This window comes from Myodes glareolus, chromosome 19, assembly GCF_982192425.1.
Source record: "Myodes glareolus chromosome 19, mMyoGla1.1, whole genome shotgun sequence".
NCBI classification, from domain to species: Eukaryota; Metazoa; Chordata; class Mammalia; order Rodentia; family Cricetidae; genus Myodes; species Myodes glareolus.
The window spans coordinates 14762051-14778854 of NC_142044.1; the positions used below are offsets into that span (position 1 = coordinate 14762051).

At 38.6% G+C, this 16804-nt stretch overlaps 1 protein-coding gene across 8 annotated transcripts in view; it reads right to left on the reverse strand.

Annotated features, from left to right (window-relative positions):
- Trps1 (transcriptional repressor GATA binding 1) overlaps positions 1-16804 on the reverse strand; it is a 238857-nt gene that overhangs the window by 163078 nt on the left and 58975 nt on the right. For 7 of the 8 annotated variants that reach the window (XM_087898774.1, XM_085678987.2, XM_085678980.2 and 4 more), the window contains exons 3-4: positions 15262-16391; positions 4110-4713 (exon numbers count right to left, since the gene is read on the reverse strand). In XM_087898774.1, the coding sequence (XP_087754900.1) occupies positions 4110-4713; positions 15262-16391 (1734 nt within the window). The remainder of the gene's footprint in view (positions 1-4109; positions 4714-15261; positions 16392-16804) is intronic. The other variant, XM_085678988.2, reaches the window with a different exon arrangement.

Genomic DNA, 16804 nt, shown 5'->3' on the forward strand with positions numbered 1-16804 from the left:
AGAATTTCTGTCTATACATGTAAGTAGGGCACTATCCTCAACAAATGAATTGTCCTACTTCCTCCTCTAGATTCACCCATTAAATTTACCTATGCTTGGGCACTTGTTAAAAAAAAAAGAACTCCATTTTATAGTGACAAAATCTTTGCGATATTTAAAGAAAATTTTTTTCTCCCTATTCACATGGCAGATATCTGTGACATAAAAATAACTTTAAAAATTCTACTATAAGAAAAAAATCCAGGATAAAAGAGGAATTAATAAAAGATGAATATAATTACATTTGTTACATGTATTTCCCTAAAACTAAATATACATATACATATGTTTTTAGAAATATATCATAAAAGAAATGGTTATGAAAAAGGGTACCACTTAAATATGGAGAAATAAAGTTATGGGAAAACATGTAACTAATTGATTATCCCACTTTGGCAAGAGTAATGTTGAAGATACTAAGTTCTTCTCATGGTCAGATTTAAAAACAAGTAAAATTACTAGGTGGGTTTGTCTTTATTAAACTTTAGTGACCACTTTAAGAATAAAGTTTTTGTTTTGTTTTTGTTTTTAGGAATAAAGTTTTTAAAAAGGCAATGATTGCATGTAATTGTGGACCATTTTAACAAGAAATATAACAAAAATTTTATTTAGCAAAACAAGCCTTAATATTCAAAATCATAAACTATTCAAAAGTATACTAATATTGATTGATACGCAAGACAAACTCTGCCTTTTAATAAAGCAATTTACAGAGGAAAACGTAGGCCAATTTGTTGTCCTTTCTTACTATCTAAGCTGAGTGAGCCACAAAGGCAGCCCGAACAACTTAATATTCTTTACACATCTATCCTATTCTTCATAAAGCGAAAATGAGAGGACATTCCCTAAATGAGAACATGCACAAAAGGCCTGAAAGTCCCAAACAAAGGCCACTTCTGCTCTAGACCAAGACACAACAAAAACAAGCCAATAAAGAAATAAGAAAAAGGGCTGACGCTAATGAAAGGAATATTGTGAAATGTACAGTCTTCACGAGACACTTCCTTCTACGCTTGCAGGAATGGAGCAAGCCGCTACCACTAGACCCAGTAAAAACACCTTCATTAAAGAAAATTTTAAAACTTGTTATCAGAGGAGTATCTTTAAAGCAGCATTATAACCACTGACCTTCAGAAAAAAAGCTGTGAGATGCATTTGGCCTAGTCATTGAAAATGGCCCATTTCTTAGCTGCAGTCCTGAACTACTTTACGTCAACACATTTTAGGACAACTTTTCCGCCCATGACTTTTTCTATCGGTGCATACATCATGTTCGCACAGTTCAAAGTTCTTCTCTCCGCAACAGCAGTCTACATACAAGCATCCTCTAACATACTGTACTGCATGCTGTGTGGAATAAGCTAATGAAAAATAGGCTTCCATGTCAAGTAGGTCTCTACATGTAAATAAACATGACTGCCAGCAGGTCCCACTGCACTTTAGAAACTCAAAAGTCAATACTCCATCCTATACCGACATAGAACATGGGATTTTATGCCAAGCATCTCCATGTTTTTGTTGTGCATTTATAAATATACTAGTTTGAAGTTTTACAACTACCCAAGTGGACTGCATTACTTTTGCCCTTAGTAAACATGGTAATGACATTCTGCTGGGTACGTTCTTCCAGAATGAACAGACAGTATTTATTTGCTATGATAACTTAGCAAAACATATTCCACCACCAAAACTGGGAAAGTCCTCAATTTCTCAGTCAAATGCTGCTCTGTTTATTAAAACAAATGGGTTTCTTTGAAATCTCACTAAGATATATATATATATATATATATATATATATATATATATATATATATATCAAAACTGGAAATTCAGTTAAGAAATCAAACCAAATATTGCACAATAAACCAAACTGGCCACTCTTTGTGCTGCACCTTCCCAGTGCTGCAACCCATCAATACCGTTCCTCATGATGTGGTGACCCCAAGCGACAAGATTATTTTCGCCACTACTTTGTAACTGTAATTATGCCACTGTTATGAACTGGAATGTAAACATTTTTGGGAGATAGAGGTTTTCCAAACAATTTCCGATTTACTCTTTGTCAGTAGACTCAGGGAGTCCTAAAAGAATTATTGGAACACAGAAGTATACTTTTTAAAGGGTCAAATTTTACTGAGGTCACAGAACAATGTATTGACTCTTAAGAAGCGTGTGCGCGCCTGCACTGTGAAATGCAGTAGAAGGCAGCCTTGAATGATCATCAATCGCAAGGTTAGGGTCTTAGCCATCCACCGGGGAGTTAGCTATACAGAGGATCTTCTACGTCAGCTGCTGAGGCAGAGGAAGTGAAAGGGCAGTTGAAATGGTGCAATTGAAACTTAAAGTCAGGGACTTAAGGAAGTGGAGGAACTGAAGAGAACGAGTTGTTCTCAGAAGTTTTACCATCTTCAGGCTGATCGCAATATCGATACGCTTTCCATCTAACTCCTTAGCCAACTACTTATCATTCCAAATTCTTTGAGCATACAGGGAGGCAGAAAAATGGATAAACCGGAAATAGTTTTATTTATTTATTTTAAAAAAAAAAGACACTGGAATAACTTGGAGCCATGCAGAAATGTCAACTACGTGGAAGAGGAAGAAAAGGGACTCTAATGGAAAGTACCCAATTGTGCCCTATTCTAAAGGTGTCACCGGATGATAATAACATATATGACCCATTCTCCCTCTCAAGCAAAAGCCACAAAAGGCCCATGAGAGCAGAACGGCTTGGAGCACTGAGAAAGGTTATGTACAGTCAGACAGGTGCATCTATCTGCAGTCAGGCAAAGGGAGCTCCCAGAGGGCACAGAACTGTTTGTTTTCTTTCTAAAGTTACTTAGAGAACATTTACTCCAGCCAAACAACAGGAAAAAGTCTTTGTTTCTCTGGGCAACAGGGTACCCCTCTTCTATGTCCAAGATTCATTGTAGCTCTAGGACTTAACTACATGTAGGAAAACAAACTGCTTTTTTTTTAAAAAAAAAAAAAAAACAAAACTGCACCACTTCCAAGGGGCCTTCCTTAACTCCACTCTACAGCACCAGAGACACACAGAATGGCTTCAGGAAATCTGAAGCAAAGTGACAAAGGGGCAGCTAAGATCACGGCAAAGCACTTCTCTCCAGTGTCTGTGACCACAGACCTGTGGTCTCTGACCTATGGGTCAAAGCCCTAGGCTGAGTGAGCACGGGTTCCTAACCAGGTGTTTTTGTAAAGGGAGCTAATTTCTGAGCGTACCTTCTGTGCCGGAACATAGCTTCAAAACCATCCTGACATCTCTAAACTTTCTCAGCACGGAGGTGAAATGCTGAAGGGTACTTAACTGCTCTAGTCAAAACACACATATGGCACCCCGGGAGCTCGTGACGTTTCAAAAGCTAAAATACTTCTTGAGAACATCGAGTCTACAATGCGTGCACAAAAATGAAGGTTTTCCTTACTTGGAGATTCTTTTTCCCTTTGTACCCATGTTTTCCTCCCTCAAAGGCCTTGCGATGATGGAGGACAAAAAAACTCTGCTTTGGGCAGTAATTCGTGTTTAGATTGTTCTCATCCTTTTCATTCTTCCTGGCAACCTAACTACAGGCACTGTTATGTTGTTGCTGTTGTTGTTGCTGTTGTTTGTTTGGTGTGTGTGTGTGTGTGTGTTTTAAGAAATGCTACATTCTGGATTAACATCTCGCCCAGGAGTTTACATTCTTAGTGTTTTAATCTCTGCTCGCCTCCCTTACTGTATTCTGTACCACAGCACCTTAAACAGCAGTCAGTCCGTTACTGGAATTCAAGCTGAGCATCCTTATGGGATCAGAAAGCTCCCTCCTCCAAAGGTGGCTTTGTTGCTTTGCATAATCACCAAGAATGATTAACCAACATTCAAACCAGGGCTGAGGGCAAAGGCAAATCGGCCGCTGCCTACCTGTGAGCTGCTTTCTGCTCCTCTGGCCTTCACGCATCTAAAATCTCGACACAGATCATTTCGTTTCACTACACAACACATTAAACTAGATCTAGAGAATGTTTGTTTTCTTCAAAAGATAGAAATTGTTTTAAAAAGTAAACCTTCCTACCCGTAACAGAGACTGGGATTCGTCCTTGGTCTTGCTCTCGCCAGAAGCAGGGTACTGCTGCGTGAGGGAGGCCGACTTCTCGCCACTAGCAGGTGCCCCTTGCAGGAAGCCCTTGGTATCGACGGCCAAGCCATACATAGGTCGTGCCAGGTGGGCAGCTTCAACATTGGGGCTGTCTCTCAGAGTCTTTGTCTGCTCTTGGGAGCTGGACACAGGCGTCAAGAGCCCTAGGCTTGCTTGAGTGTAGGAGGGACTGCCCCGCAGGATGTCAGCCCCCCTCCAAGACATGCCACGTAGATCATCGTTGGAACTCTCAGGCCAGACTTTATCTTTCAGCCCTTCCTTGTCATCGAGTTTCTCCCTCTTGACTATGCTCTCGGGAACCGTCTCTCCCATTTTAGAGTCTGGGTTTAGCAGACTGTAGACCTTGAGGTCGATTTTGGGCTCTTCTTTGATGGTGGGTACGGCATGGCCATCTTCTTCGCCATTAGCAGTAGCGATTTCCTGCTCCTGGCAGTGAACCGTGTTGAAGTGCTCCAAGAGGGACTGAGTGTCAGCAGCTGTGAAGCTGCACTGGCGACATTTGTAGCAGCTGTGTGCTCTCCTGGAAGGAAGAACAGAATCAGTGGGAAGCCAGGATTCGAAAGGGAATATGCTCTGTGCACTAAAATAGTCCTCATGCACCTGACTTCTCTCTTGCAATGCAGCAGGCTGAAAGAAACACAACACTCTCCACTCCCAGAGACTGGAATTTAATTAGCAGGCATTTTCACTCCTATGTAAGAATCTGAAGTTTTCTTTAGCACTAACAGCCATGAAAACACACACACACACACACACACAAGGGGGATCAGCTGATAGCCATTAGAACTGGTTGTTTACTGTCGTTATCGTCTGTTTCGTTCACTTTATCTTGGTGGAAAGTAGTCAATTCTGTACTAGTAAGATATTCGTGTTCTGAAAACTGATTTTACCAATGGCCTTTCCACTTTTGTTTATCTGAGCTGAACTCAGGCACTTTTTTCACTATCAATACAGTAACATTTTTAATGCTGAGTTCCTTTTTACATCTTTTCCCCATATTAAAATATCCTATGATTACAACATTCCTTTCTAACATATGCTATAATAAATTTAATCATGAAATAAGACTACCTGACCTATATAATCTAGAAAATAAGATGTGCCAAAACAAAAATCTGATAAATTGCATAATCTATAAATAGTTATAGAAATTGAGTACACTAAATGTCTGCTAGGTGTCAAACAGCCTAGCAGTGGCTGTACAGATAAATTTGTTAAAGGAGTCTATATACATATTCCTGTGTGTACTTTCTTTATAAAAGTCATAACCAAATAGATTTTATTGCCAGATGTTATAACGTCTCCAATGTTAAAGAAAAAAAGCTGCTATATTACTAGGACAAATGTTTAATTAAATAGAAGGTGGTATTTAATTGTAAAAAGCATACCAGAAAAATACACAATTTTTGCAATGAGGCATTCTTTCTTTGATTAAAAAGTCTTAGTTAGCTCTCTAAATATCACATGAAACATTTTGTACTTACCCCATGTTACCAAAAAGATAACACAATAAGTTCTATGCGCTATCACTTACTGATATAATTGCAAGTCTCTCCACTTATAGAAAAGCATCAATATATCATTTTGCCAACTTCTAGCTACATAGTGGTAAAATATGAACTCAAAATCCGTGATGACTTGGCATTTACAAACAAGTTTCACTATACACAAATATGTAGGTACAGAGAGTGATGTATGGTAATAATGGCATGAGAGAGAGTATAAGGCATTATAAGTATATGATATATATAAGTATATAAGTATATGATATATATATATATATATAAGTATATAAGTATATGAGGTTTGCTTAGGGAAGTCAAGGAACTTTATGAGGGAAGTCTACAAATCCAAAAAACAAGAAGGAGCTGTCCTTTTGGGAGGAGAGAAGGAGGTGTCCTGATTAAGCTTGCTACTGCTGTATTGAAGTACCATGACCAAACCAATTTAAGGAGGAAAGGCTAATGTGGCTTACATTTCATCATCATTTTCATCTAAGGAAGTCAGGATAGGAACTCAAACAGGGCAGGAAACAGGAGTCAGGAGCTGATGTAGAGGCCAAGGAGTACTGCTTACTGGCTTGCTCCTCATGACTTTCTCAGCCTGATTTCTTATGGAACCCAGGACCATAGCTAAGGGGTGCCACCATTCACAATGGCTGGGCACTCCCAGATCAATCAGTAGTTAAGGACGCCCTACAGGCTTGTCTGCAGCCTAATCGATGGAGGCATTTTCTCAGTTAAGGTTCCTTCCTCTCAGTTGACTAAAGCTTTTGTCAAGCTGAAATAAAATTATCAAGTACAAGAGAGAAAGAGCACATTGTAGCAAACCTGAGATGTAGAAAAGGTCACCGTAGACAGAGAGAAATAACAAAGCAGGAAGTAGGATGACTAATCCATTGGAACGGTCACCGAATGCGTTGGTGACAGTCATAGGAAGGGTGGATACTTCTGAAGCCTACAGAGACCACTAGGCAGGGAGGAACATGACAAACGTACAGTTGAATTATGGGAGAGGAACAGTTTCTGCATTTTGTTTTGCTATGATTTATGTCTGAGGATGAAATGCCAAAAAAATAAGGCTCCCACGTGCAGGGTTCATTTATGGACAATAATGTGGAGAAATGATTCCTTACCCAATCAGCCCACACAAAGTTGATGCCACAAAACATCTAACTCCCAGGTCAAAGCTCAGCTTTTCAATATGCTGAGGCCTAAATGTTTCACGATATTTTTAAATCAATGAAATTACTGATAAAATGAACAGTGAAACAGCAGAGGGGAGGTTGCAAAAGATCTTAGGATGGAAAAGAGAATGAGGACCCATTTACAAAACAGGTCATGTAAGGCAGTTCTAAGGCTGCTTCATCTTCCTGAAAAACTGTGTCTAGGCACGACTTAAGAACCTAATGTTTAATGAATGCCAATGTAGGGCCTATTATTTAACATGAGAACCATGTTACCAGATACATCGTGATTCTAAATGACTTAACAAACTCACAAGGTATCCCTTATCTTTTTAACTTTAAGGAAACACAGGTAAAGCCCTTACTCTCCTTAGGAATCTTAAGACACACACAGACTGTCATTCGTGACCAGAGAGTAAAGATGAACAGTAAAGCAATAAGTATGACTTCAAAGTTCTCTTGGGACCCGACTAATTCTGCCCTCCTTGAAGAATTAGTCTAAATAAATGATAGAGGGCTAATTAAAAAGATGATATTACTTCCAAAAGTTGGGAGTGGTGTGAACATTTCAAAACACGTTTCTAACACAGAGAGGTACCTTTCATACTCTGACATGCACAGTCATCATCTATCTATCATGGATGAGGCTCAGACTCTGGCTTAGCCTGCCAGGAACTCAGCAGTTTAAAGAGCATCCTCACAGGAACTTCTCATGATGGGTATCATACATCTCTCATCACTCCCTTCTGGGAATCAACTTAACAGTGGCACACACTGAAACAGCAAACAAGAAATGTTGAAAAGGCTGTGGCTGGGGATGCTTGTGATGCTGATGCAACATGGAGTCAAGAAACAGCGGAGAGATATTAATAAGTACATACATGGTACAATTTGAGAGGTACTATGAATAAATGCTTCATTGTTTAATTAGATCTTCTACCTTTATTAAGGCTATATAAAGGACACTATAAATGTGGTGTATATTTTGTATTTATTTAAGCTCTATATGTTTCAATCAAGTGAAGAGGAAATATTCTTCTCATACTACCAAAGAAAACAGGATATATTTCCATAGGTCTCCTTCCATTATAGAAGGCTGACAAAGAGGAAAAATTAGTGTTTCTCCTATGCAGTATTTAGAACCTTCTAATGTGAAGACTCAATATGACTTTTGCTCTAGCAACATAGAGGTGAATAAAGAGAGAAATTTAATGAACATCTAACTCATCATTTCTCTCCAGGAAAAGGAGAACAATTTGTCCAGAGAAGAGAAACTTTACTTGAATTTCAGTGACTTACAATTTCTGTGAAAAGGAAAAGTTTAATAGCTTATCCTATATCATAGAATTGTCACCTTCTGTAAAAAGTATTTATATTGGATCCTTCTGATATTGCACCTTGCAGTTAGCTTTTAACCTTAAAAGTAGCATTCATTTATTAATTTCTATGATTTTCATAATTCATAAGAGGATCAGAAATATTTCCAGAAAAAGAATCAGCTAAAGGATACTACTTATTTTAAAACTCTCATGGTGTGGTGTTTTGAATGAAAATGGCCTTCATGAACACTTAGTCTCCAGTTGGTGGAATTGTTTGTGAAGGATTAGGAGGTATGGTTTTGTTAATGAAAGTGGGAGACTTTGAGGTTTCAAAAGACATCTTGTGTGTCTCACTCTCTCTGCCTCACGCATCTGGATCACAATGTGAGCTCACAGATACTGTATCAGCATCAAACCTTCCTGTCTGCCAACATGGTCCCTGTTATGATGGTCTTGGGTTCCATATCCCTGAAACTGTAAGCTCCCAGTAAACTTTTTCTTCTATAAGTTGCTTTAGTTGTGGTGTTTTAACATAAAAATTAAAAGTCAGTAAGACAAACAGTATTTGTATTTGCACATTAAGCCAGTTCTGGTATATGTTAAAGACAGCTATGATCATGTTTTGCTTTTCTCCCTTACATTTATTTTCTAGTGACTGATGCTAAACACTTCCAGACAGGATCTTCTTTACTGAGCAATAATACTTAGGACATTCATTCTGAGGAATGTGAACCATAGTTTTTCTTCTTCAGTGAGTAAATGGTGAATCAATGGAAGAGAAAAAAGTCATAAGTGCTAATCAGTAAACCTTTACAAAATCAAATGATTACAGATATATTATGGCACTGATGTCTAATGCCGATGGTCATTTTTTCAGTATCTACTTGGTTGATATCAAAATCTAAAATGTGTAGTAAGTGACAGTACTGACACCTTAGAATTATACGGTGTAAGACAAGATTCATGAGTTTCCAAAAGCCGGACACCAAAGCAGAAGATAGATGGGAAATCAACTCAGTAATATTTGGCTGTAATCCCTTTGAGACAGGGTCTCATGAAGCTCAAACTGACCACAAATTCACATTGTAAACTGAGCTGAGAATGGCATTTAAACTCCTGATCATGCTGCCTTCACCAACCAAGTTTTGGAATTGCAGATGTATGCCACAACACTTTAGAAGTGAGGAGTATTTGGTTTTACTGGAGAGAAACAGCCTGCAAAATATGTATCTTACGTTGAGATAGTCTGATCAATATTTAATTTGTAGTTACTATCTTTGGTGGAGTGGGCACTTCATCTTCAAACAGGTTAAACCTCTTTCTTTTAGTATTAGAAGAAAACACTACGTCATGCCTAAAAAAATTCCAGTATATGATTCAATTATAAAAAGATGATATATCCTAATAATTAGTCAAAATAGAAATATGTCTTTCAATAAAATAAAAAGCAAACAATGAATAGGAAATAACATAAAATTAAATACAAGCCAGGCGGTGGTGTCTCACACCTTTAATCCCAGCACTTGGAGGCAGAGGCAGGGAGATTTCTGTGAGCTCAAGGCCAGCCTGGTCTACAGAGGGAATTCCAGGACAGGGTCCAAAGCAACAGAGAAGCCCTGTATTGAAAAACAGAAAAAGAAAAAAAAATGCAAACAAGCAAAAAAGCAAACAAAAACTCCTAATATAAGTAGAAAAATCCAGTCTAAAACTCCTTATTCCAAGACAAGGTAACTATTTTATTTTTGGTTTTTATTTATGTGCTTTGCAGTTGTAGAGACTGACCCCACAGATGTGGGCATCCTATGGTATGAGCAACATGTCCTAGCCTAGATAACTATGTTGCATACTTTCAGAATCTTTCTGGAAATTTTCATAATTAATATCTATAAATATATGTAAAAATATTGCACATTGTTTTATCTATGGTCTATAATATCCTAGGTATTCTTCTGTTTCTCAGGGGCAGCTTTCAAGCTGAAATGTTACGTCTATATTTGACTGTCCCAAGCTCTGAGTTACTAGACACTGTTTAAAAAAGTATAAACTCTCCACAGATCTCATTACAGCCACCATGGCTTTGCTGTGCTTGAAACAGTACTCATGCACAGTAGACTTGTTATTTTCATTTTTCCTTAACATAAATATCTATTGTTCAATATGAATAGAGCACATCATCCATATTCTTCCACTGACACTTTTCAAAGATAAATGCTAAGCTATAGTCACATGGCTCTGACCACATTCTACATCCAATGTCAATTATTTCAGACTGAAACGTACAAACAACATGATTAAATATATTCATAAATATCACAATGGACAGGTAACTGGGATAGAGATACCTCCCAGGTCTTATGTGAACGTTTCTTGCTTTTATCCCTAGAAGACTGTCTGAGTGGTCAAGCACTAGATTGATTTATTTGGCAATATTCTCCCTGCTTCCGGTTTCCAACTTCGCCCATGAGTGCATGTCAAACAACTTCTCCTTTCTAAGTACTTCATTGTTTGTTGATAGCTGCTCTAAGGATCTTGGCTTCTTACTTCTGCAATAGCATAACTGTGGAGAACTTTATCTGTATATAATATATTTTGCTTAATGTGTGTTATGCTTCTTTGAGTCTATGCATTTATATCATACATCGGTGTGCACTAAAAAATGTTCTCTATGCTTCCCTCAAATATTGACTGTATAACATCCATGTCATTCTCTTTATTCTTTTCTTCTAAGATTCTGATTACTTGTGGATCTGTAAAAACCCCACGGTATTTCCATATTTTACTATCTGGTTTCAGATTTTCTACTTCATTCCTGTATCTTCAAAACTTTATCTATGGGACTAGAGAGAAGTCTCAGCACTTAGGCAGACTTTTTTGCTCTTTCAGAGGACCCAGGTCTGATTCCTAGCATCCACGTGAGGTCTCACAGCTGTCTGCAACTCCAGACCCAGAAAATCCAACACCTTCTTCTGGCATCTAAAGTCATCAGTAAAACACGTTGCATGCACAAACATGCAGACAAAACACCAATACCTATTAAATAATTAAATTAATTAAATATTTAAATAAATAAATATATATATATATATTTTTAAAAAAATATTGTTCCAATATCTCATTGTGATAAGCTCACTGGCTTTCTATCGTTACCTAATCTGTCAGTTATCCTATTTGTTTCCTTTAATTTTCAGTGACTATGGTTTTTAATTAAGAATGGCATTTGTTCATGGATGTCCCTCAGAAATTTATAATTTCACAATGTATCATTTTAAATAGCAATTTTCTTCCTTAAACATGTAACAATTATGTATTATAACTGAAAATCCCTTTATCTGATGTTCCTATGTATCTGAATCTATCATTTCTGCTTTCTATTTTTCTCCTACACGGTGTATCTGCTCTCTGTCAGCACAGCAAACTTGGTAAGAGTGAGTGCATACAAAACTTATCTTAACACATGACTACTTTGTAAGCAAAAATTGATGACTTTTCTATAAACAAATTTACATTTACTTCTGATAGAAACCAGAAGAGCACTGAATGTGGAAATAATCTAATCAGCAGCAACATTAAAGTGGAACTCATAACTTCAGTCTCTCCCTGCAAATGACCCCACACCAGTCTTGGTCACATCCAGCAGACATACTGGCATTTGTCCTCTGTGCAACCTCACATGCCACACTTGCTTTTCACTTCTCCCTCCCTTTGGTTGAGCTCATTCTGAGTGAAGTAAAGAATAAGCTTCGGAAATTCCCCTTCATTTGGGGAAGTCTGGCAATGCATTAAAAGTAGATTTTAACTAGTATGGTTGCTTACACTTGCTTTGTAAGTCTTTTGTCCTACTTAGGACTGAAACATAAATTATTACACTGGCCATTTTGAGAAAGATGTAACAAATAGAAAAGAGATGCAATGTCTATTGAGTGGTAAATAAATAAAATAACTAACGCAAGAGAAGCAGATTCATACATGGAAAATACCTGACAGCCCTGGGTGAGTTAGGGGACATTATAAGTATGCAAAAACACTAAGGAAGGATGCTGCTAGCTGGACCATTTCCAGTTACTGAATGGATAATATTTCAGCTTCACTCAGAACAACCCAACTCTCATGGAAAGTATGTATACATGGAATCCACACCGAGCTTCTCCGAGTTCCACGTCAACTCTGTTTCAGATGTAAAGCATTTCAAACACACTGTACAATTAGAAGAATATGCTGATTTTTGTGACAGTTTCAGTATTGCACATAAAGTACTTGGAGCCTAGACTATTCCATCACAATAACATCAAATGATAGCAGAAGCTCCCTAACAGGGTTAATATAAATAAATAGAGTGTAATCTAGAAAGATAGAAATGAGATAAGGTGAGATGACCTGTTAACCTATTTTTAAAGTGTGGCATTTGCAGTAGATACCTTCATAGCAGTTTGAGTTTTGAAGCGCCTGCATGACTGTTTCATTTTACATCCCTAAGGCTTCTAATGTGACCAATATTTAATGACATTTCCTTATATTTCAGCATCATGAATTATGACTCTGAAATCCTAAGATTCCAAATTTCAAAAAATTCTAGAAGAACTCCCAGATAGTAGATGAATGACCTCCAAATGAAAAGGTGCTTAGATCAGCATGATTATGTCAGGATTTAAAAGTGTCTGTGATTAAGGTACTCAATGACCTAGGGACACGTTCTATTTAATTTCTTAACTAGTAAAATGCTGGAAGCTTGACTTCGATTCAAAGCCAACATACAACTGCCTTTGGCATATACCCTTAGTCCCTCCTTAGTCTAAAACTATGTAATGAAAGATTAAAATGTAACTCACCTTGGAGCTGTCAGTGTATTGAAAACTACTATGAAGGCAAACGTTCCTGGGAATTCCATTTGCATAAAGACAATTGCAAAGATCTACGCTTGCTCGTGTGCTAAACTTCACAGATACAGTGCAGGGCAGGAGAGAACAGTCTCGTCCTGGTAGAGGTTACTTTAGTTACTAAGAATCAACTAAATCCTGACATTATTAAGAAATCTCTTTTATTGAAACTTTTCATATCTCCAAAGATTGTTTTCTTTATCTAAGAATATGCTGAGTTATTTCAAACAAAGCTTTAAGTAATGACTTAGAGTCTTAAAGAAAATTTGTTAGCCCAAATCATCTGTTCGCTAGGTCTAGTAGTCAATTCTGTTGTGTGTGTGTGAATATGCACGCACACATATATGCACATATTGTACACACATATGCACATACGTGCATACATTTGTGTACTTATTCCATTATCTTCATAAGTAAAGAAAGTAATGAGGATTCCTTCAAAACAGCCACCCCCTTTAAAAACTACTAGCTTTCCTAAGTTTTACACCACTTCACAACTATATGTGCCAAATCTGCACAAGCGCACCCATATTTCCACATCCACACTAGTGAAAGTCAAGAAAAAGCTGGTGCTTGCTCGCCCAGTAATAAATTAACATGCAGCTAACACTGTCGGGGGAGACAGAAATACTCATCCCAAGTGTGAAGACATATTTGAGTGCAGGACTGTGTCTTTCCTAGGGCTGACCTTATAAATTAAACAGTGCAAATCTCAAGTGTTTTCTGAACATTTTGATTCACTGTGAACATTAGGATGCCCTTCAAATTAACATCTAACATTATTAGCCTATTGTTGGACATGAACCGCTTCATTGCTGATGATTGAGAAGCCATACATGCTATGCCACTAACATAGAACATCTAAAAAGATTGAAAGGCATTGTTTAAAGTCTTGGAATAAAAAAAAAGCCTAAAATAATCAGTTGTTTTTAAAAATTTTTGAAAGCACATCAAATAGTAAGTAAAAGCTGCCGACAATGGCTCATTCCTCTGACCTCAACATGTAGGAAGCACCGAGGCAGGGGCACTGACAATAGTTTGACATCAACCTGTGCTAGCCAGTGAGTTACACTCAGTTCGGACTACAGTGTGAGCATGTCAAATAAATAAACTAGGTAAGTAAAAAAATAAACAACAATAAGAATAAAGTAAATAGTTTTCCCTGTGGTGGTTAGAGGCAGAATAACAATAAAACAACCAATAAATGCTCAACTCTGCACACCTTGTGTCTCCAAGACTTGACTATCATTCCAGGATCAAACCAGGTCTCGGCTTCAGCTTGTCTTCCTTGGGAAGGCATTTCCTGGCTTCCCATTATTAAGCTATGCTCTTCCTATGTTCGTTTCGTGCATAACCTTCTGTTCCTCTGTTTTTATGGTACTTCCCGATCCTGATGATTTGTAGGGGCCTTGTCCTCCCTACTAAAGTGTCAGCACCATATGGCCAGTGACTGTGCCTAGCTTACTTACTCCTGTACAGACAATGCCCGGTATAATGTGCACTTCTGAAACTCAGAAGTAAATGCATATATTAAAAGAGTGGTTAATGTAAACTCCTCTGTAGAAAATAGGAACAGAAAACTTGAGAAGTTAAAACTTATAAGGGGAATCAAATAAGTAAAAGGAATATGTGTGTGCTGTATATGTGAATAAATTTAAAATAACTTATTCTATCTGCCCACAAGGAGAGACACCATAATCCAAATCATGTCTATTAACAAAACCTCACCTCAACATTATGGTTTGTGTGCCAATCAAGGATATAGTGCAAGTATCAGCAGTGAGAAGAACGTCCACTCTCATTCAAAAAGAACAATGAGCAACCATCTCAAACAGACTGCTTCCAGAGAATAAAATACATTCTAAAACAACCTTTCGTTTGGGAGCTGTCCCTTCAGTAATTATAGGAGGCAGAGTCATTCTAGCTAAATTAGTAAACTCATGATCCACTTCGCTGAGAACTCGGAAAAGCCCTCCACGAGCAGTATACAACACTTAGGAAACATGAGAACACATGACTAAATTAAAACCTGAGGTCATCATAGTAAGAAGCATGCCACCTGCTAGGCTACAGAGGAACTTCCTGGTGACTGTCCGGCACATTCAGCCATGTCAGATGCAGACCCACCCACCTTCGCCCCACCCCTCTGCATTCTATGAGCCTAATATTTCGGGACCCGGCGCACTTACCTGTAGTGTCTAGAAATCTCCTCTTCCACCTGGGTGATAAAATCGCATTTTGTGCACGAGTGCTCTTTGCTTTCCTTGACAGCCTGCTGCCCATCGGATCCTAGCAGATGGTTGGCCTCTTGCTTGACATCTGACGCTGGCGACTCGTGCATGGTCTCATAGTGAAAGAGGAGCACATCTACATCGGGGGTAGAGAAGGAACACTGGTGGCACTGGTGTTTGACTCGGGAACTTCCGGCCACCCCAGGAGACAAGTGCAACAGCAAGAGTGCACAGTGGGAACAATTACTCTTTCTACAAGCAAATGGGTAAGTAATTTCTCCAAGGTGCTTTTCAGGGCTGCAGAGGCCTCTGGGGCAGAATGGACAGTGCTTAATGGTACACTTATGAATGTTATGGAGCTGTTGATAGTGACGGAGAAGTGGACCCACTACAATCACATCCGGGCCATGGCTTTTGGAATATCTAAAGTCGCAGAACTGACAGTTATAGCTTGTTACCATATTGTCCTCTGCTCCCTTGCTGGGGAAGTCCTTCTTTTTAGCCCCACTCAAGCCCTTTTCTGGCTTGGTCAATGGCTCTCCTTCTATGCTTTTGGCTAGATCATTCTGATTAATAACGGAGCCCCTGGGCAGCTTGTCATTCAGGTCTGGATTAAGGCCGCCTGACAGCAGTGCTCCATGCTGCTTGCTGTAATGTTCCAGCAGCTTAAGGGAGCTAGACGACTCACAACTGAAACTACAAAATTTGCACCAGTAATAACTGGTGGCCTCTGTACCATTTTGTCTTGAGGAATCGAGGGACTTGATGGGCACGGAGTAGCCGACAGGGGTGTCATCTCCCGCCTTGACTGTGATCTTGTCCTGCCACTTTCCGAAGTCTCCAGAGTCACTGGCTCGAAGCGCAGGGACGGACTTGTTCGAGTTTTTCTCGGAAGGTTTCGCACCCTCGGAGGATGGGAGAGAAACTTTTATTTTATTCGGGTGAGTCTGAAGAAAATGTTGTTCTAGTTCAGTTGAGGAGTTGCCCATATACGTGAAATTGCAGAATTTGCAGCGGAAATACTTGGTGTTGCCTTGGCAATCTGGAGTTTTCCGTCCAATGCCGATGAAGGTTCCACCTGAAGTGACCTGGAGTGTGGAAGAGATGGAAGTTACTTTAGATGTGCCATAAATTCAGTCCGTTCTCTGTCAAGTATCCAACATTTTTACAAAATGATAGTACTTTTCCAACCTGCTAGGAAATGGCTTGAACTATAAGAAAGGGGTTCTTCTTTCTCAATTGAGTGCCTCATTTTAGGACAGAGAATGAAGTTACATAATAAAAGTACTATAGCCAGTTCAAAAAACCAAATGACAAAAATTTTAAGAAATCTATTTCCAACTGAGTGGGGTTGTTCTGTATGACTACAGAAACACCCACCCACATTGCAAAGTTTTGCTTTGAAGAGCTAAGGGTTGCTATCAAAACCAGAGGCAGTGACTCTGAGATCATTCATTGAAGAGATTCTCCAAAGAAATGTGACACTCGGTCCCTATGGAAC